This window comes from Castor canadensis, chromosome 11 (genome assembly GCF_047511655.1).
Source record: "Castor canadensis chromosome 11, mCasCan1.hap1v2, whole genome shotgun sequence".
Lineage (NCBI taxonomy): Eukaryota > Metazoa > Chordata > Mammalia > Rodentia > Castoridae > Castor > Castor canadensis.
Window position 1 is genome coordinate 38185311 of NC_133396.1, and position 19605 is coordinate 38204915.

At 51.1% G+C, this 19605-nt stretch overlaps 2 protein-coding genes across 2 annotated transcripts; both read right to left on the bottom strand.

Annotated features, from left to right (window-relative positions):
- Positions 1–6210: 6210 nt before the first annotated feature.
- On the bottom strand, positions 6211–10742 carry Mrm1 (mitochondrial rRNA methyltransferase 1). The gene is made up of 5 exons (XM_020171094.2): positions 9339–10742; positions 9049–9142; positions 7245–7377; positions 7023–7142; positions 6211–6782 (listed from the first exon to the last, which is right to left on the bottom strand). The coding sequence occupies exons 1-5, from the start codon at positions 9887–9889 to the stop codon at positions 6718–6720; spliced, it is 963 nt and encodes a 320-aa protein (XP_020026683.2). The 5' UTR covers positions 9890–10742; the 3' UTR covers positions 6211–6717.
- Positions 10743–10880: 138 nt separating this feature from the next.
- Dhrs11 (dehydrogenase/reductase 11) lies at positions 10881–19024 on the bottom strand. Its single transcript, XM_020171093.2, has 7 exons — positions 18676–19024; positions 15856–16065; positions 13409–13503; positions 12658–12787; positions 11908–12000; positions 11635–11700; positions 10881–11512 (listed from the first exon to the last, which is right to left on the bottom strand). The coding sequence occupies exons 1-7, from the start codon at positions 18820–18822 to the stop codon at positions 11471–11473; spliced, it is 783 nt and encodes a 260-aa protein (XP_020026682.1). The 5' UTR covers positions 18823–19024; the 3' UTR covers positions 10881–11470.
- Positions 19025–19605: the final 581 nt, after the last annotated feature.

Genomic DNA, 19605 nt, shown 5'->3' on the forward strand with positions numbered 1-19605 from the left:
GGAGGATCACAGTTTAAAGCCTGCCCAGGCAAATAGGCCCTGAGTTCAATCTCTAGTACTTAAAAAAGAGGCAAGTCACACTTTGAGTGCGGTTAAGTGCTTAATAATGAACGTGTGCTATCATCACCACCATCCCCACCAGGCTGAGATCCTGCACAGTGCCTGCCCCCAGCCCCGCTGCTACTCCACCTATGGGAGGGGCTATCTGCACCATGCCTAGGTGTGGAAAGTCTCAGCAGAGCCCAGGGGCTTCAGGTGTCTACAGAGCATCCCCTCAGCCCTCAATTAGCTCTCTGTGCCAGACGGTGGAGAGCAGCTGCAGCTGGGGGATAATTTGTGACTTGCCTCCTCCAATGCTGTCTGAAGTGGAAGGTCAAGGTCAGCTGGAAATGTGCTGAAGGTTTTGCTCCTCTAACCTGCTATAGAGAGGAAGAAGGGAGGCAATTAGTCTCCAAGCTCAGGACTCATTTGCTTGTTCAGTCCTTGTTTTTAAACACCCAGGGTGTGCCTGGTCCTGTGCTAGGACCTGCAACATCAAATGAATAAAGCAAATACTGTCTTGATAGACTAAGGGGTGTGTGACTTATGCTGAAGAGGCCCCTGGGGGCTGATAGGGGGTGGGAGGGGGCAGGGGGCCTGTAAGCTACCTTCAAGAAGAGGCCAAGCTCACTGTCTTTTGTTTTCTCTCTCTGAGGAAAACTATTTAGCCCATGGAAATTTTTGAGGTTGCAGATAAACCACAAAAGGTACAGCTTTTCATGGAGCCTCCCGCCACAAACCTCAGCAAAAAAGTCAGGGGCCTGCAGGAGAAATGGCAGGCTGAAGAGGTGGTAGAGAAAGCCAGGGCCCAGCCCCTCCTTCCCCAACCTGCGCAGCTGGTGAAGGGTGTCCTCTGAAATGGAATATTGTGACAGAGAGGGCATGGGGCCATAAAATCCTTCTTGGAGTGGAGAGGAACCTTGTTTAGAAGCAGCTTCTGCACAGCCCAAGATATAAATCTCTTGGGCCCAACACAGCAATAGGCCCCTCTTGTCCCAGTCTGGAGAAGCTGGAATAATTACGGGGGTGGAGGGTGGGGGAGAGAGTTCACATCCTTTCCTGCTTCTTGGGATGTGCTCATGGTCCTGGGGTTCTGACCCAGTTCCCCCTCCTCCCACTCCAATCCACCAAACAAGTTCTACGTTTTAAAAGACAATTCCAAGAACAGAGCAGTTTTGTAATTGTAAGATGACAGCCATTGTTACCAGTTAATGGAAGTTTACAATTTACTATGATAACCCCTGCCAGGTATGGTACCCTCATTTTTCAGAAAAGACAAATGATAAGCGACTTGCCTGAGGCCATACAGCAAGGGAGAGGAGGGCAAGGATTGGCACCCAAGACTGAACCGTGTTTACACCCATTCATGAAGGATTCCAAAGGAAGAAAAGGCTGCAGGCTTTGGGGTGCAGAAGGACTGAGGGGGACTGGAACATATGGATTACAGGTACATGGGAGAGGGTAAAGGATGAACCACCCCCAGGTGCCATGTCCCCTAACCAGGCCTCCCTCCAGAACCCTCAGAAGAGGGAACAATGACAGCTTCCTGGTTAGTGGTTGCCTCTCCATGATGTAAGACCCCCTCTGTGCACATCTGGAGCAGAAACCTAAAAGTGAGGGGACTGGGCTTAAGGAGGCTGGGTAGGAGGCATTAGAACTTTCTGGAGCACCTCCCCTAGCAGAATGCTCGAAGACCACTGGGGAGGTGTTAATGAAACAGGGAAGCTGTGAACAGACCCAGCAGCAATTCCAATCTGACACCTCCACCCAGCCCCCACTAGTAATGAGCTGAGACCTGCCCTTCTCCCCAGAGAGGAGGTGATGCAGAAGGAGGGGTTTTGAGGCATCTCCTAGCTTCAGAATCATCATTATTATTTTCAATAAATAGTTCCCATTTTTTGAGCACCTACTGTGCCTCTGGCATTGTGCTAAGTCTTTTTCATATATCCTATTATTAGTCCTTGCCTATAAACCTTACACCTATATGGTAAGTACTGCTTTTATCTCCATTTTATAGAAGAAACTGAGGCTCATCTCATTACCCAATTTGGCTAAAGTAGAGCCAACTTTGGGACCCAGGACTGTCTGACTCAGAAGTCTGTGTTCTCTGAGCTGGGAATGGTGGCACAGGTCTTGCAATGTCAGCATTTGGGAGGCTGAGGAAGGAGGATCAAAAGTTCAAGGCCAACCTGGACTACAAAATGAGACTCTCTCTCTGGTGGAACTGGCGTTTGAATTTAGGACTTTGTGCTTACAAAGCAGGTGCTGTACTGCTTGAGACACACCTCCAGTCCATTTTGCTATGGTTATTTTGGAGATGGAGTCTCACGAACTATTTACCCTGGCTGACCTCAAATCATGATGCTCCCAACCTCAGCCTCCCCAGTAGCTAGGATTACAGGCATGAGTTACCAATGCCCAGCTGGGACTCTGTCTCAAAAAAAAAGTCTGTGTTCTTTATACTTTTGGTACCATAGCCCTGATATGCACCCACCAAGGACTCTATCCAGGGAAGCCGGTTTGGCCCAGGCTGGCGTTGGGATGGTGAATAAAGGCAGTGATTACCTTGTGTCCTCAGAGTTCCAGAATTGGGAAGAAGGTTGGGCAGGATCCCAGCCCCACCACCAAGCCCCATAGGCAGAGCTCCCTGTCTGCTCTCTCTTGCAAGAAGGGTGGGGGAGCAGGGGTACTTCAGCTCTGCCTTCTGCCTGGGGAAGAACAGGGACAGAGGTGTTGGCTGCAGAGGCCTGAAGAAGTGAGGAGGGGTTGCTGGGAAAACCCCCACTTCCCAGCTGTGGAAAGGAGAGGCTGAGCAGCTCCATGAGTGGAGCAGCTCTGTGAGTGGAGTCCCATGTTTGTAAACATCATTAATCAGGGATTAGCAGATGGGCATGCTAATTGCACCTGTGGAAGTGAGAAACCTCAAGGTTGATTACATTTACAAACTGTGGAGATCCCTGGCGCCTGGCCCTGCAGGAGACCTAGCCCTGCAGGAACAAGTGCAGGAGTCTATTAGGACTCCAGGCTGGGAGGAAGGAGGTTTGACAGGTTAGCCCTGTAGTGGGGGGGCCGAGGTGTGGTCTTTACCAGCCCCAAATCCTCCCAAGACTCTCTTCTTGGCTAGGGAGCATCTGGCAAAAGGAAACTTGCAAATGTCCTTTCCCCTCCCCAACTCCTTTGGGAGTTGCAGGATAAATCATGATGTGTTGCAGCTGAAAGGGGCCCTAGAGCCTATGGGGAAACTGAGGCCAGACTGGAAGAAGAGCATAGCTCAGTGCCCTGATCTTGAGGTCTGCCTTCAGGTGTAGCAAGGACGGCTACAGTCTAGGGCTGAGGACTTCCCAAGTATGATCTTTTAATCCATACCACAATCCTTCAGAGGATACTGTTATTCCCACCTGAGAGATGATGAAAACTGAGGCTTGGGGCTGGAGGTTCAACAGGTAATGTGCCAGCTTGGCCAGCATGAGGTGCTCACCACCCTCCCTAAAAGAACAGCACACTGTACCCCATAAACATATACAAACACTGTTTTTCAATTAAATAAGTAAATTTTTTTTTAAAAAAAAAGAAATCTGAGGCTTGGAATTAAGGGGTGTGTCCACATTTAAACCACTAGCGCATCACAGGGTTGGAGCTGAAAGCAATAGTGCTTAGCAGGCAGGGTCCTGCTCCTAAGCACCTGTTCTCCCCTCTAGCTCAGGGTTCCAGGCTGGGCCGGGTCTAGATAGCAGGGCTCAGCTCCATACCCACGTGGAGGAGCACTGGGACATTTGCTTTATTTTCATCAAGTATCTTAGTCAGGGTTCTCTGGAGACACTGTGCGTGTGTACAAGATCTATTATCAGGAATTGGCTCACACAATTATGGAGGTGGCTAAGTCCCAAGATCTGCAGAGTAAGGGACAAGCTGAAGACCCGGGAGAGATGACTGTGTGGTTCCAGGCTGACTCTGAAGGCCTGAGAAGCAGGAGAGCCAATGGCATAGCTCCCAGTCAAAGGGCAGCAGGCTGAAGAACTAGGAAGACTGGATGTTGAATGTGAAGGCAGGATGATTTTCTCACCTGCAGGATGGTGGGCCTTTTGTCCTATTCAGGCCTTCACTGACTAGATGTGGCCCACCCACATTAGGGAGGAGAGGGCAATCTGCTTTATTCAGCCTACTGATTTAAGTATTAATCTCCTTCACAAATGTCCTCAAAGAAACACCCAAAGAAATGTTTGACCACATTTCTAGGTACCCCATGACCCAATTAAGCAAATTACCACATCCAGGTTTGTATTATGTGCTAGTCCTATTTCCTGTGGTGCACAGTATTTTACCTCACTGAACTTTTTTTCTTTCAGTGCTGGGAATCAAATCCAGGGCCTCACATGCTAGCCAGGTGCTCCATCACTGAGCTAAAACCCTAGCCCAAAAGAACATTCTTTACTGATACTTTTTATTTTTATTATTCGCTTTCCTGCCTAGAAGGGGTGGATAAATCCAGTATTAATCTATCCCTGTTTTATAGATGAAAGCTGAGAAGCCAATCTAGGTAGGCCACCACGGGGCCAGGGCTGGAACCTGAATCGTTCAAAGACTCTTATCTGAAACATCCTTCTGACCCAAGCTTTCAGGCATGAGCTCAAAAAGCACAGGTGTGAATATACTGTAGTAAAAGTGAAGCTTTTCTTGGACATGAAGGTGACTCTTTTTTTTTGAGTTAGGGTCTTGCTATATAGCCCAGGCTGGTAATGAACTCATAAATCCTCCTACCTCAGCCTCTCAAGGGCTAAGATTATAGGTTTACACCACCATACCCAGTTAGGTCAGTGATTCTTGCACCCAATGACACAATATCAACTGGAAGCTTTAAGAGATACTGATACCCAGCTCCTTCTCCAGAGACTACTACTATTTTACTGTTCTGGTGTCTCTGGGTATCAGAAATACTAAAGCCATCCCCTTCTCTGACCCCACAGCTCCAAAGTACAGCCAAAGTTAAAAATCACTGTGCTAGGTTATTGGCCAAGGCCAAAATAGGGTTAGGAGAGGCTCAACATCAGAGCGTGTATGGCACTCAGGGGAGGAGCTGAAGGGAGACAGATGCTAGAGTTTATGAAAGGATTTTCATCCTCTTTCTCAAGAGGAAAGTGACTTTAAATCTATTCCATATGCATTCCAGAGGAAAGGGGAATACTATTTATTGAGCACCTCTTACATATGAAGCACCAAGTTCCTATTGTTTTCTGTGTCCTCCCAGAAATCCAGGAATACAAGTTTCCTTTCTCACTGAGGAGAACACTGAGGCTCAGGTGTGTAGGCAACTTGCCCAAAGCCACACAGTGATCAGGATTACAGCTCAGGGATTCCTGTCCTCCCAACCCAAATGCTGCAGTTCTCAGTTGGGAAAGCTATGCAATGGCTGGAGATGGTTTTGGTCTCATAACTGGGATGGAGGACAGATCAACTGTAATCTGGGGGTAAAAGCCAGGGGTGCTGCTACTCATCCTAAATGCTCAGGGCAGCTCTCAGCAAAGAGCAATCTGGCCCCAAATATCAATAGTGTGAAGTTGAGAAACTGCTCAGTGCTTCTCAGCTTTGGCTGCACCTTGGAGGTTTAAAAATCCTCAGGCCCAGCTGGATGTGGTGGTGCACTGTAACTGCAGTTGAGAGGCTGAGACAGGATCACAAGTTCCAGGCCAGCCTGGCCCACACAGTGAACACCAGCCTCAAAAACAAGCAAACAAAATAACAACAACGATAATAAAATAAAAATAAAATCCTAATGTACCAGACCCACTGCATCAGACTGATGGCAGTGTTGGGTTTGCTTGGTTTTTTTTCCAATATGCAGCCAAGACTGAGAACCTTCATTCTGCATGACTCAAATCATGGCTTCTGCTACACTTGTGGGACCCAGCTGGTGGAGACCAAGCCTGTCTGGTTGCACAAGAGTGATCCCATCTTCATCACCTCAGACTCAAAGGTGAGGGCTTGAGTCATGGAGTCCTTGCTGAGCTGGACTGACTGATTGAGGGGGGTGATGTGGGGTCAAGGGGCATTTGCTTATTTTCCCAGTGTCTGGAGCTGCAGTCAGGCGTCTCACCAAGGGGCTACAAAAGCACTGGAAGGAAACCACGGATTAAAGGGCAATGCTGCCACCTAGCAGAGGAAGTAGGCAGAACATCCATTTGGTGAGTACCCACTGACCTGGTGATATTTTATTTGATCCTCACAACAACCCTGTGAGGTAGGGGTTTGTACCTGGTCTATACTCAGAAGGCCTTGGCCTCTACATTCTCACACTCACCTTTGCCACAGGCAACACCTGGCTCAGGAGGACTCAGACCTCTGGCCTGGACTGCCTGATTCCCTTCTGATGTCTAGACTTCTCCTTGACTTCCAGTCGGGGCCTGGGAGGACAGACACCCTCCATCCTAGCCCATCCTGGAAATGAACAAACTACCATCTCCAACATCAAAACAGGGGTTTGGGTGTATACTCAGGCAGATTCCAGCATGTGGGAGCCTCGGGGAGTGGGTAACCCATTCTGACTCCAGCACACGCTCATCTTGGAGGGCTCAAGTCAGCCCCCATTTAGCCTCTCTTTTCTGACCCTGAAGACAATGCTGGGTGCTGAGCCACTGGGTGTTCTTTAGATGTAGCTGGGGGTTGTTGAGGGTCCTGGAGAAGTTACCCTCTCTCCTTCTCTACAGGGATACCTTTCCTCTGGCTGCAAATGGAGTGAAGCAGAATTCCTGCACAGACAGACAGACAAGAGAGAGGGTTAGAAAAAGCAGAAAGACCATTTCTGGAGCCCTTGACATGTGCAGGGCACTCCTTCATTTCATCCTCAAAAGGAGGTATTTTCCCCATTTTGCACATAAACAACTGAGGCACAAAAAACCTGAGGTTTAGGGGGAATCAGCCAAAAATGGGATGAGACAGAAGCTACCCCTATATGACTAAAGGGCAGTAAGAAAAGGAAGCAGACTCACCTGTAGCCACAGACACATTCAGGGACTCAAGTCCAGGAGGCAGCTGGCGCCCAGGCAGGATGGTAAGGAGAAGCTGGCAGGAGGCCAGCACCTCCTGTGACAGACCAGAGCCTTCATTTCCTGCATGGGCAGGGGCAGAGGGTTAGGGGGCCCCAGATGGACACCCAAGTGCTTAGAAAATGTACATCTGAGCACAGAAAAGCAGGAGGAACATCTACCTACCCAGCACGAGGAGAGTTGGCCGGTCCCAGATGAACTCCAAGCAACCAGTGATGGGGATCTGGGAAGACTGGGAAACCTCAGGCCCAAGGTAGCCCACTGTGCCTGCCACAAGCCAGCCCTGCTGAGCTTTGGCCTGAAAGAGGGAAGAAGACAGAATGTTCTTCTCATGAAATCATCAGAGCCCTGGCCAAGAGGAGCACAGCTGTGCCCACATGTGTTTCCAGTCACAGATCCATTCAATTTAATCAATAGTTATTAAGCACACCAAGTTGGCCAGGTTCTGCTGTAGACACGGCATGGGGCCACAAACAAAACAGACTAAAATCCCAGCCCTGTGGAAGAGTAGTAGGGGAAAACCTCCTTGGTATGACATTTGTGTACAGACCTGAAGATGATGAGGTCTGCATTCAAATGTATCTTGCAGGCAGCAGGGAAGAACATGCTAGGCAGAGATCTGCAAGTGCAAAGGCCCAGATGCTTTGCTTTCCTGGCATGTCTAAGGAATAGCAAGGTGACCAGTGGGAAACAGAACAATGGCCATGTAAGTTAGGACCTTAAAGGCTACCAGAAAGACTTTGGCTTTTACTGAGACATGCAAAGGCTTTAAATGTTTTTGTTTCTTTATTTGAACAGTCTTGCTACACAGCCCATTGCTGGCCTTGAACTCATGTTCCTCCTGCCTCAGTCTCCCAAGTAGCTGGGATTACAGCTGTGCCAAACTGTACCCGGCTTGGTTTTGTTTTTTGCAGGAAGTACTTGTCCAGGGGCTGGAAGTTAACAGAGGGAACCCAACCTGGTTACCTATCAGGCTTGATAGGAAGGGGCTTCCTATGAGACAGTGCTCCTAGAAATGTGCTGTTCAATACAGTAGACACTAATTACGTGTGACTAGTAAGCAGCTGAAATGTGACCAGTTTACACAGAGATGTGCTGTATGTAAAAAATATTATTTTATTTTTCATGCTTAAGTATCTTATTTCAACTTCAAGTAATATGACTGAACAAAGAAAAAAAATCAATAAACATATATTTCTTGATTGCTTAAAAACCATACTACATTTTCCTGACACAGATTAAGATTTCTTCAAAAAAAATTTAATGTGATATAAAATATCTCATTAATAATATTTAAAATGTCCATATGTTGAAATGATAACAATTCTGGGTACACTAAGTCAAATAAATTACTAGAACCAATTTCGTCTGTTCCTTTTTATTTTCAATGTAGCTACTAGAAAACCTAAATCACATATGGCTTTTATCGGGCAGCGTTATTCTAGGCCCATCCCCGAGCCGTCCCTTGTTTAACAGATTTTCTCGCCGCTCAGCCTAGGAGGCCACCAAATACAGGGCAATACTGCCCCCTTGTGTCAGCAAGAGAAACAGCGGAGACAGCTCCACGGACTCCGGGAGGGGCTTCCTGAACTTTCCCCCTTCCTAAGTCTCCCGGTTCAAAGATCCTTGAATCTAGGACTCCTGTCCACCAGCTCCCCAAAACTGAACAAGTTTCACTGAAGACCTACTTGACAGGCAACGAGACACTGAAGCAGACTCAAAGAAGGGGCAAAGAGGATTGCCTGGCGAAGGAGTGCAGTAAAGAGAACGAAGCCAGAACGTCTCTAACTTTAGTGCTCCACTTGTGATGTTTAAAACACCAGGATCGTTTCTTCCCCATGGCATTGAGGAGCCCGTAGCAACCAATGTCCCTTTTCTTTTCTTTCCCTATCCACAGCTTGCTGAGTGCCCTTGAAGAGGCTGAACTAGGTTCATTTCCGTTCCTTCCCCTCTTGCCCCCCGCCCTTACCTGCAAAACACTGGCCAGGTCATCAGTGGCGAACACGTCCATCACTTCCATAGCCCCCGCGCTGGCCTTGCTGACTACTGGAGTGAGCGGGCAGCTGCAAAAGTTCCCCCATGTCCCGCTTTAGACTGGGCAATCTCAAGCCCGGTCCCCTGCTCACCCCGGGCTCCCAAGGGTTAGGGGTGAGAGTTCCGGCGATGGGGAGGTCTGGCCGAGGGATCACCCAAGGGCAAGGTGCTTAGGAACTCGTGCGCCTCCAAGTTGGGCACATGGAGAACAAGGGACGTCCGTGCCTGTTTCTCCGGCTGGTGATGACTTTGTCCACTCCGAGGAAGTAAGCGGAGCGCAGCACAGCCCCAAGATTCCGGGGATCCTGGAGCCCCTCCAGGACGAGCCACAGCTGCTGGGGGCCGTCTCCCGGGCTTGTCTCCCCGGCCTCACTCCAAGGCCGGGGCCGCAATGGGCTCACCTCCATGCAGACGCCCTGGTGCACCTGGTAGCGGCACAGGGCGTCCAGCTTCTGCCGTCTGTGCCGCAGGACTGGGATGTTCCGCGCCTCGGCCGCCCTAAGCAGCTCGGCTCTCTCCCCTTGTACCCCAGCCCGGCCGGCCTGGAGCAGGACCCGGGCCACGCGGCGGCGGGCGGCCCGCAGAGCCAGGAGACATGGGGACAGGCCAAACAGAAGCTCGAGCCGGGGGGTTGGCGCCAAGTCATCCAGCCGCAGGCGGCTTAGCTCCTCCCCGCCAGGCCGCTCCCCGCGCCTAGCCGCAGAGGAGAAACGACGCGCGCCAAAGCGACCGGCGCAACACCAGGTTGCGCCCTTAATCACCGGGAGCAGTCTCATAGCTCGATGACCCCGCTGCGTCCCCCGGAGCGGTCGTCCGAATATATTGAAGAAGACGGCCAAACTGCTACCCCCACCCCGTCCCCTCAGCAGGGACCAATACTTCCGAGTGCCGGCTTGAGGACTGCCCAGAACTGGAAAGCCGGTACACAGCAACCTCCCAGGCTTCCCCACAAGGGTTCCTCCGCTTCCGGGTTCCTGTGGCCCCGCCCCCTGCCCGTCGCCGCACTGCGCATGACTGGCCCCCAAAACGTCCCACAGCGCCCCCTGCGGGGCTTACTGAGCAGCGACCTCCACGGTTGCGGGCGGATGGGTGGAGATGGTGCTGGTTGCACCCTGTACCTTGACGGGTACTAGGAAGCCGGGAGGTCACATTCAACCACCCACCAGCAAAGGACAATTTGAAGGGACGGGTTGGCTTCCTGTTCATCCAAGTCAGTCTTTGTTTTGTGCCTCCTTCCCCACATCTGCATGACCCCAAAGATACTTCCCACCCCTGGCCACTGGTTCTTTTCTGAAGTGACCTCTGAGCCTATTCCCTACTGACAAGACCACTGATGCCTTTGGCCCACAGGTAATGGCCCAATTCTTTTGATAAATGCTCAGATCTCCAGTGACCAAGGCTGGAGCCACCTTTTCAGCCTGTCCCTTTTTTTTTTTTTTGACTCACTGTGTTGCTCGCCTCAGACTTACCATTTGGCTTCACAAGGATTCATCCTTGTCTTGCTCCTAAACTAAGTTGTGTGCTATTCACACAATACTGTACTCTTTTCTGGGCTTCCCAACCTTGCACACCCTGTTTGCCTTCTCTTTGGCAAATTCCTCTCCATTTTCAAGACTTAATCCAACCCTTTCCTGCTCCACAAGGTAATCTGCAAACCAGGAATGATGCCCCAAGTCCACCCACCTGCCCACTCACCTGGAAGAGATTGAGACACAACCACTCCAAGCACAAAGGGGGAAGAACTGAAAGACACTCCTGAAGCCAAGGTAGACTGGTTGCTACTTTCTTTTTTAATTATCACAATAAAATCAATTAGGTGCCAGACCTTGGTATTCTGCAGTCATAGTCAGAATTGAAGTGATGACCCTTGGGGGGAGAGGGCGTGCAAGAAGCCAGGATTGGGCTGAAGAGTGGGAAAGGGGTAAGGAAAGGAGGGTACAGTGGGGCAGGTAGAGAAGGAAGTCTGGAGCTGGGAATAACCACATAGATACAAGACCACAAGTGAAGTGGCCTCTTTCTGACATCCCTCAGGACAGAAAATGGGGAAGCTCACCTTTTGACCACATCCTTTTTCCCAGGTTAAAGGGAAGAGAATGAAGAGAGCAGGCAAAGGCAAAGGAGTCCAAGAAGGGGACTCAGGACAAGCTAACAAGTGAAACCACCAGGAACCCTGCTTCCTCTCCCCAGCCCATTTTTACATTTGCAATGGAAATAATTTGACAAAACAAATTTTCTAGCCCTTGGTGCGGGTGAGAACATAAAGAGGGATCCAGGGTCCAGAAATCAACACCTAAAATCCAGAGGCAGGAGCCAAGCCATGAGGGGTAGGAAGAGAAGGAGGAACTCCCCACAGGACACTAGGTCACCTGCTCCGTGGGCCTCATCTGGATGTCTCCAATCTGTAGAAGGCACAAGGCTTGAGGCAGCCAGGACATTCCCTTTCCCCTTTAGACCTCCCTGCTTCCCTCTTCTGGGGATGGTTGGGTTGCTCCAGGGTATGGACAGCCAAAGCCAGACTCACCTGGACGTGGGGGGGGCTGCTGAGGACGTAGATGACAGCCTCAGCCACATCCTCGGGTTTGAGACACTGAGAGTGGCAGGGGAAAGGGTTGAGACAAGACAGAATGGACCCAAGTTCCTTCCCACCACTGAGGTCCTCTCCAGCATCCACATTCCCACTCCAGCCCTCCAGAAGGGGTAACAAGCTTGTCAGAGGGTAGAGTCTAAAGGCCAGGGTTCCCTCTGCTTTCACTTAGGGATTGAGTGGCTTTACGGGCCCAGCAGGAGGCCCCACCTTTATATGTTCATAGGTGGCAGCTGCTTTCTCAGGGTCCTTGTCGTGGAGTTTGAAGGCGAATCGTGTTTCCACCAAGCCTGGAGAGATACACTGCGCCAACAGAGAGGATCTGCTCAGGTGCTGAGCTGTACCAGGCTTTGGGGAGGTTGGGGGTGGGGGATGGAAGCCACAGGGCTCCAGCTGAATAGTGATGGCTACCTAATGTCCAGTAACCACCCCCTTTCCCAAAACTGCTACTGGCAATGATCACAATGCCCCCGGCTATCTGTAGAGCCCTTCCTATATGGAGGGTAAATGCTTGACAAAATGGTGTTCCTTCAAGTCTCATAATGAGGTAAGTATCAATTCCATTTTACAAATGGAAAGACTGAGGCTTGGGGAAGTTCAATGATTTCCCCAAGTTCATGCAGCCTTCAAGGGAAGAGCCCAGAGTCTTGGTGTCCAGCCATTGTGCACCTTGTTTCACACAACCCCTTGCTTTCTTTAGTCTCTGTGTTCCTTTCATGTTGCACCCCACATACCCTCTTCTCAAAATCTAAGCCTGGCCAGTGGCTCCTGGATGAAGGAAATGATGAACAAGGGCTGAGCAGGGCCACACAAGGAGCAACAGAGCCCAGGAGTTCTGTACCCAGTCCACTCCCAGGGGCTCTAGGCTATCCACTCTGGGCATGGGCTTTCTGGGCAGCATGTGGGGATGGGAGGGCCTGTGCCCACCCCAACCCCACCAGGGCTAGGCCACAGCCTCACCGTGGCCCGGATGTGGGTCTGGGCCTCCAGAAGCTCTTGCCTCAGTCCCTCTGTCAGCGCAGTGACGGCATACTTGGTCGCACTATAGAAGTGGACCACAGACTGGTGTGGAACTCGGTGGCCACACATGCTGGGTAGAAGGGAAGAGGAAAGAGGAGAGAGTGAAGCTCTACAGAAACTGGCAGTGCCCCTGCCATCTTGGTCAGCCTCACCACCCAGAGGCTGACAGGGAAGCCTTGTCAAGAGGAGCTCTGGTGGCCCTCCCCACAGCCCACTGAATATAGCTGCTGTTGTCCGTGCAGCTCCTAAAACCTCTTCTGCCTCAAAGCTGTCCCCTCGCTTACTACTGAGTGCATGTCCTAGTCATGCTGAATGCCAGAAACCTCACCATTTTATCTGTGTGCTCACTGGGAGATCTCTGGAGGTGGCAGAGGCTATGTAGCCCCTCAGACAGGGGGCTTCCCTATGGCAGAAACTGTACAGTCTCTTTGTACCATGAGGGGGTTCATCCTAGGTCCTGAGGAATGGAGGCCTCGATCCCAGGAAAGTTCACAGGCTTAAGCTGCGGGGGCAGGGGCTGAGCTGCCCATTCTAGCCAGCCAGGGGCTGGCACTTGACAACAGTGTTCTTTCCCTCACCACAATCATGCCACTTGGGTATTAAGTCTCTATTTTACCACCAAGGAAACTGCAGCCTGGAGGTCAAGTGAACTGCAAAAGATCACCTAGCAGGAAGGGCCACCAGGCCTCACCTGTTGATGTTAATGATATGCCCGTCATCCACGTTCCGCTCCTTCATGGACTGATAGGCTTCCCGGGTGCAGATGCTGAGGGCCAGCACATTCACCTGCAGGCCAGGGAGGGCAATGAGGTGTCTCCAGCTTGGGCCCTAATGAGCAGGTGGCAGAGCCACAGAGCATGGTGGTGCTGGTGGTGGTGGTGGTGGTGGTGGTGGTGGCGGTGGTGGCGGGGGGTTGGGGGGACATGACAATCCAAATGGTTTCTAGGTCTTTCCAGAGACCAAGATAGGCACAGGGCACCCTGCCTTCTCTGAAGCTGTCTCTTCCCCAAAAGCTGCCACCCCCAGCTGACAGCAGAGGCAGCTCCTTTCCTGGCTGACTCTCCTAAACCCTCTAAACCCAGGAGACTCTGTTTGGGCCATCTCTATAAATAGTAGGACCTCTGCCTCAGGGAATCAACTCCTTTTCTTCCCTAAATAGCCTACCCTTCTTGAGGATGGTGTCCTGGCCCTGCTCTCTGCTAAACAAACTAAAAACCTTCCTAAAATGGCCTAAATCTCTCTCCTTACAGACCCCAGCCTCTCCCGGCCTTCCCCAGCCACCTTGCTCCCTTGCCATGCCTTCCCTTAGACTGAAAGTGTGAGGAGGAGGCCCAACCCTCCTGCCTTTGACCTGTGTCCCATCAGCAAGCCCAGGCATGGGGACTCTTCAGTGGGTAGGGTCCCCACCCTTCATGAAATAGAGGCCCAAAGGGTATCTGCTGTGAAGTGCCTGCCCAGCCCCACCCTTTAGCCTCTCCTGCCTGAGAGGACAGTGGAGATAAAGCTTTCAGACTCCCAGTTCCTCTCCTCACAAGAAGAGAGAGACCAGCTGGCTGATTAGACAATTCTCTTTATCAGGTGTCAGCCAGGCATCAGGACAGAACACCCTTGGTGTGAACCTGCCTCAGTGCTCATAACAGTAGCAGGACATGGGTACTGGGACACAGGAGGGTGTTTCCTGCCTTCTTAGCAATGTGGATTTGTGGGGCTGATGGAGGAGGACAAATGGACCCCCTGGGGCCTGTGAGGAAATCTCCCAGGTCTAGGGGCCAGTGTGGGGAGGCAGAAGATGCTTTCTAGGATGAGCCCAATAGACTAAGATAATGTCCAAGCTGAAAGGGGCCTTAAGGACTTAATAGTCCTTCATTTCACAGAAGGGCAAGTTGAGACCTGCTTGCTGCAGGTGAGGGTCATGACTGTGATCTCAGAAGGCTCTCTGAGAACAAGGGCTCCATTATTCACTGCTTCAATTCCAGGCCCAAGTACCTATTAGATACTGAATCTATTGATACCAGATGTGAAAAGGATTGGGGGAGAGGTACTGCTTTCAACTTCTCAGAATATTTTCATACTCTAATGTCACCAGGAAGTTGAAAAGCCATTTCCTAAAGGCCATGTTTGGCCTATACATGGCTTTAAAACATTTTAAATACCTTTCCAACATGTATTCTTTCATTCAATACATGCAAACAAAAAATCCTTACCTTCACAGAGCAGACATTTTTGTGAATGGGAGATACAGCCTCCTCATGTCTCTCAAAGAAATCATTAAGATCTGGCCTCACTACTGTAGAGCAAGTATGCTGGATTTGACACATGGCTACGTGCTCTCTCCACACTGCAGACCACACCTGACCTGCTTCACCCCTTTATGTGTTACCTGCCCCCCAGGGGACACTGGAGTTTGTGGCCTCAGATATTGATGATAGAAGTGTGTTCATTCTAATTAAATGTGGCAAGATTGATAGTAATAACCTGCGTGAAGTACCACAGTTACTGGTGGTGTTCTTATCTTTTTTTTTTTTGTGGTACTGGGGTTTGAACTCAGGGCCTCCCACTTGCTAAGCAGGCACTCTACGACTTGAGCCACACTCCCTTGTCCCCAAGCATCCAGCACAGGGCTGATAGATACCTGGGGAGCATTCAATAAATGCTCCCCTATAATCTTTCTTCCAACATGAGGAAATCAGTTTAGACTTTAAGAACTACCCCCTGTCCAGGCATCAGTGGTTCATGCCTATAATTCTAGCTTCGTGGGAGATTAAGATTGGGAGAATCGCAGTTTGAGGCCAGTCCTGGGCAAACAGTTCATGAGAATCCATCTCCAAAATAACCAGAACAAAAGTGGACTGGAGGAGTGGATCAAGAGGTAGAGCATCTGCTTTGCAAGTACAAAGCCCTGAGTTCAAACCCCAGTCCCAAAAAGAACCACCCCCAAAAAGGAGAGCTGAAAAGATATGGTCATTCATCCACTCACTATCTTTCTGACAGAGCAGGAAGCAAGGGAAAAACCAAGATGCCCCAGTGGGAAGCTGAAGCTCCCTCTCACTGGATGTCCTGTCCCCAGCAGCCCTTTGGTTCACCAACCCCTGGCTCCCATGCTTCTCCCAATCCCCAACCCCATCCTAAAGCCCTTACATTGAACATGTCCTTCCAACCGCTGGTGCTGCCTGAGAGCAGGGTGTCAGGCCGGGCCAAGCCGGCATTGTTGATGCAGATGTCCACACCATTGTGCTGAGAGCGGACAGCTGAGAACATGGAGAGGATGTCCTCCTCACTTGACAGGTCACATTTGTAGGGGATCAAAATCCCGGGGTAGCCTGCACTCTTACATTCAGCAGCCAGCTCCTATGAAACCCAACAGGGGTCTAACTGGGGTGAGCTGCTCACTCCCACACCTCCCCACCCAGAATCAAACCTCCCTCCCCTGTCACCACTCTGAACTCTTTCCTCTGACAGCCACATATATGTTGGGACTGCCTATCCCTACCTATCTGGTCAAAGTCCACAGAACACTCCCTGAGTGAGGACAGGGAAAAGAGCAGATCAGTGGAGGAACCTCAAGGATAAACTCAAATCTTCAGTTCTAAGGAGGGAGATGGGAGCAGGGATCTTGGGAATGAAGAGATCTCTTTTCTGCCACTTGCCCAACACAAACACCTCCTCTCCCTGTAGGTAGAAGTACCTCTCGCCCCACCTCATGCTCTTTCCTCTAGTACCAACAATCTCTGAACTGGTTATATCAGGGTCTGTTCTCTTTTCCCTTGGTGTCTACCAGTCCCTCCCAGAAGGGCTCAGCTCTTAACCATCACCCTCCCCTCACAAATGGCAGTCAGTCTGACAGAACTCAAAGATGAGTTCCCACACAAACCTTTCAACACAGTCCAACTGCCAATCTTCTTCCCTCTCCCTCCACTTTAGGAGTCAGGATGTCAGAACAGATTCTAACTCCTGGTGCACCTCCCTCTCTCCAAGTTTCCCCTAGAAACTATGAGACAAATCAGGTGGCAGGTGACACAGAACATCCCTTTGCATCTTCAGTCTTCACCACCCTGAGGAACCCTGACAGAGAAAGACCTGAGAAAGCAGAGCCACTGAGAGTTGGCTGTGAGGGGAGCTGACATTCGGAAGCAGGAAGAAAACAGGCTGTATGGCCTTGTAGGCCAGTGCCTGGGCTCTTGAGCCTTGTGAAGGTGACTGTGTGCATGTGGGGGAGGGGGTGCAGGGTGCCCTAGAGGAAGGCCACTTTGGCCAGCTGCCTTGGCCTGGAGCCCCTTCCTTCTCCCAAACCTAGCTGGATCAGGTGACCAAAGAAATTCTTTTCTACTTTAACTTTCAAAAGTTCAAAAGGTATACGCCTCTGGAACTCAGAAACCCCCCTCCACCCAATTTTACTCTTCACTACAACCTCAGGGAATAGGGTTTCTTTCTGTAGAAAGCCAGAGCATAATTTCTGCCCTAATATTAGTGAATCAATCAATCAATAGAAGCAGATGGTGGGCAAGGAAGCCTGGAATTCTCCCTCTCCCTAGCACCAACTTCTCTTCGCTTCCTCCAGACTCAAAGTCCCCCACAGGATAACTAGGATGGAGGGACTGAGAATATATTTCTCCAATGTCTGCCATCTCATTGCCTCACCTGTGCCACCTGGATCATCTCTCCCACCTACCCTCAAAAATGACCTGAAATCATGGCAGTCCCCTCACAGCAGAGGCATTCTCCCCTCGACATGGAGTTATCCTGGGATTCAGGGATCCCATTCCTGGCTACCTTGGGGTCAAGGAGTGGAAGAGAACACCAGTGGCTTCAGAATTAGGAAATCCAGTTATCCAATCCCAGGCTTGAATCTCTAGGCTCCAAGTCTGGGGCTGGGCCCTGAGCGTCTCAGAAGAGAAGGGAGGGGCAGAGTGGGGCAGTGGTGGAGCCAGGTGACCTTGGGATTATCTGGGAGGTTATAAAGTATACCTTTGGTCAGCAGCCAGGGAGGGGACAGTCCTCCTTCCTGTATACCTTCTCTTTCTGCCCCCACCAGAGACCTCCTTACCCTTTCTCTACCTGAGGACTTTGAGCAATAGTGGAGATAGAGCCCTTTAGCTAAGGACTAGCCCATGCCTAAGAGTGGTCCTGCCAAGGAAAATCCAAAGACAACCTATAATGGAATTTCTCATCTCCTTTCTCCCTGGCCCAAAATAGCTAATTCCATTTCATTTTTCTGGGAGCTCTTCTTGCTCAGAATTCTGGGGGCTCCAAATCTAGGAGAAAAACTAGTAGTTCTGGACTCACATTATTTTGTCCCTTCAGGGTTTACAAGTTCAATGCCCTATTTTCTCTACTTGGTCCCACCTAGGAAAATGAATTGGGGAAAAGTCTTCCAGGAATTATGTCTCATCACTTATGCCTACTGGTTGGGTTAAGCCTCAGATATGAGTTGGAGGGGGGGGCTCTTCGGAAAGCTCCTATCCTAACCCCACCCTCAGTCCTGGGTTAAACATTCAGAACGTCTAACTCTTCTTCACCAGCAATTTGCCTGATGTGGTGAGTTAGGTCTGGGGGCAAGAGGAAGCCCACCTGGTCACTTGGGCCTGAAAGGTTTCTATCTCTCCCTGGCTGCCTAGAGGCTCCTAATCTCTGGCTGCCCCTTTCCTCAGGCGGATATTCTGAGCTGGAGGGCTGAGGAGTAGAGAAGGAGAATGCCGGAGATCAGAGATTTGGTACGCTGCAGCTAAAGGTGTCAGAAGCAAAGAGCTCCTTAAAATACGAACTTAAATTGAGGATGGACTCCCTACTGGGCATCCGTCACCCTTGCCCTAGCTAAGCCCGTTGCAAATGGCCCGGGGTGGCCGGCAAGTGACTGGCAGGGTCACAGCCTGGCTCCAGCCACTCCCCTCCCCCACCCGGGGCCCTACCCCGCGGAAACAACGTCCCCTAGGGTTTCTCCCCTCCCCGGAGAGACCTTACCTCGATGTTGCCCACGGTGCGGGCACAACCCACCACCTTCAGTCCCTGCTGAACCAAGGCCCGGGCCACGGCCGCGCCGATGCCCCCCGAGGCTCCTGTCACCAGTGCCAGCCGGTCGCGCCATCGCTCCATGCCCGCCCTGGCCATGGTCTGGAGCCGTCCGCCCACCTCGCACGGCGACCCAGACCCTTGGATGGAGGAACTACGGCAGGGGTCGCCGACGTTCGGCCGCTCCCTTGTCACTGCCGCGCAGTCGCCGCCAACCTGCTGGCGTCCTGGCTGCGCCTCGGCCCACCCCCATGCTGGCCCGGCTCAGGCCGGGGCTCCGCCCTCCGGTCCTCGGCACCCCGCCACATACCGCCGGAGGACTACCGCCCCGCCCCTTCCGGCTCCGCCCCCACGCGATGACCGCGCCCCTCCTCGACTCCGGGAAATCCTACTAACCGCAGTGCGCAGGCGGGCTGGGGTCGGAAAACTAAGTTTAGCTGAGGCTGCCTTTAGCCCCGAGGACGCTCATACTCAAAGCCTTGTCAGTCTCCATTCCCTGTTCCTGACCTGTAACGCCAGGTGAGAAATTAAGGGTACTTAAGGTGACTCAAACACGCTCCCAAGTCAGGTGGGTGATAGGAAGGATTCCGTCCGGAAAAGGTTGAGTGTCTCCGCCATCAACGCTGGGTGACCTTTGGAAGGACTCTATCTTACCTGATCCCTCCACCTTATTAGCCCGAGAACTAAATGGTTAAAAATGGGAACATCGCGTTGAGCTGGCCCAATTATGAGGCCGCGAGTTTGAGTTAGGAGATCCAAAAAGAAAAAAGGAAAAAAAAAAAAGCTGGCAAAAGAAACAGGGTATTGAGGGATTCTCTCCCTAAATGGCCCTATTTACTCCGTTTTACACACTTCCCCCTTCCCGTCATTATAGCATGCTTC

What these genes read in the sequence shown, in the direction of transcription:
- Dhrs11 (XM_020171093.2), bottom strand. Translation starts at nt 18,822, where the DNA reads ATGGCCAGGGCGGGCATGGAGCGATGGCGCGACCGGCTGGCACTGGTG. An exon ending in CCACCTATGAACATATAAAG is followed by an intron (nt 11,701 to 11,907) that starts GTGGGGCCTCCT and finishes TGCCACTCTCAG; the next exon opens with TGTCTCAAACCCGAGGATGT. An exon ending in GCAGCCCCCCCCACGTCCAG is followed by an intron (nt 11,513 to 11,634) that starts GTGAGTCTGGCT and finishes TGCCTTCTACAG; the next exon opens with ATTGGAGACATCCAGATGAG.
- Mrm1 (XM_020171094.2), bottom strand. Translation starts at nt 9,889, where the DNA reads ATGAGACTGCTCCCGGTGATTAAGGGCGCAACCTGGTGTTGCGCCGGT. An exon ending in ATCACCAGCCGGAGAAACAG is followed by an intron (nt 9,143 to 9,338) that starts GCACGGACGTCC and finishes GAACTTTTGCAG; the next exon opens with CTGCCCGCTCACTCCAGTAG. An exon ending in GAATGTGTCTGTGGCTACAG is followed by an intron (nt 6,783 to 7,022) that starts GTGAGTCTGCTT and finishes CTGTCTGTGCAG; the next exon opens with GAATTCTGCTTCACTCCATT.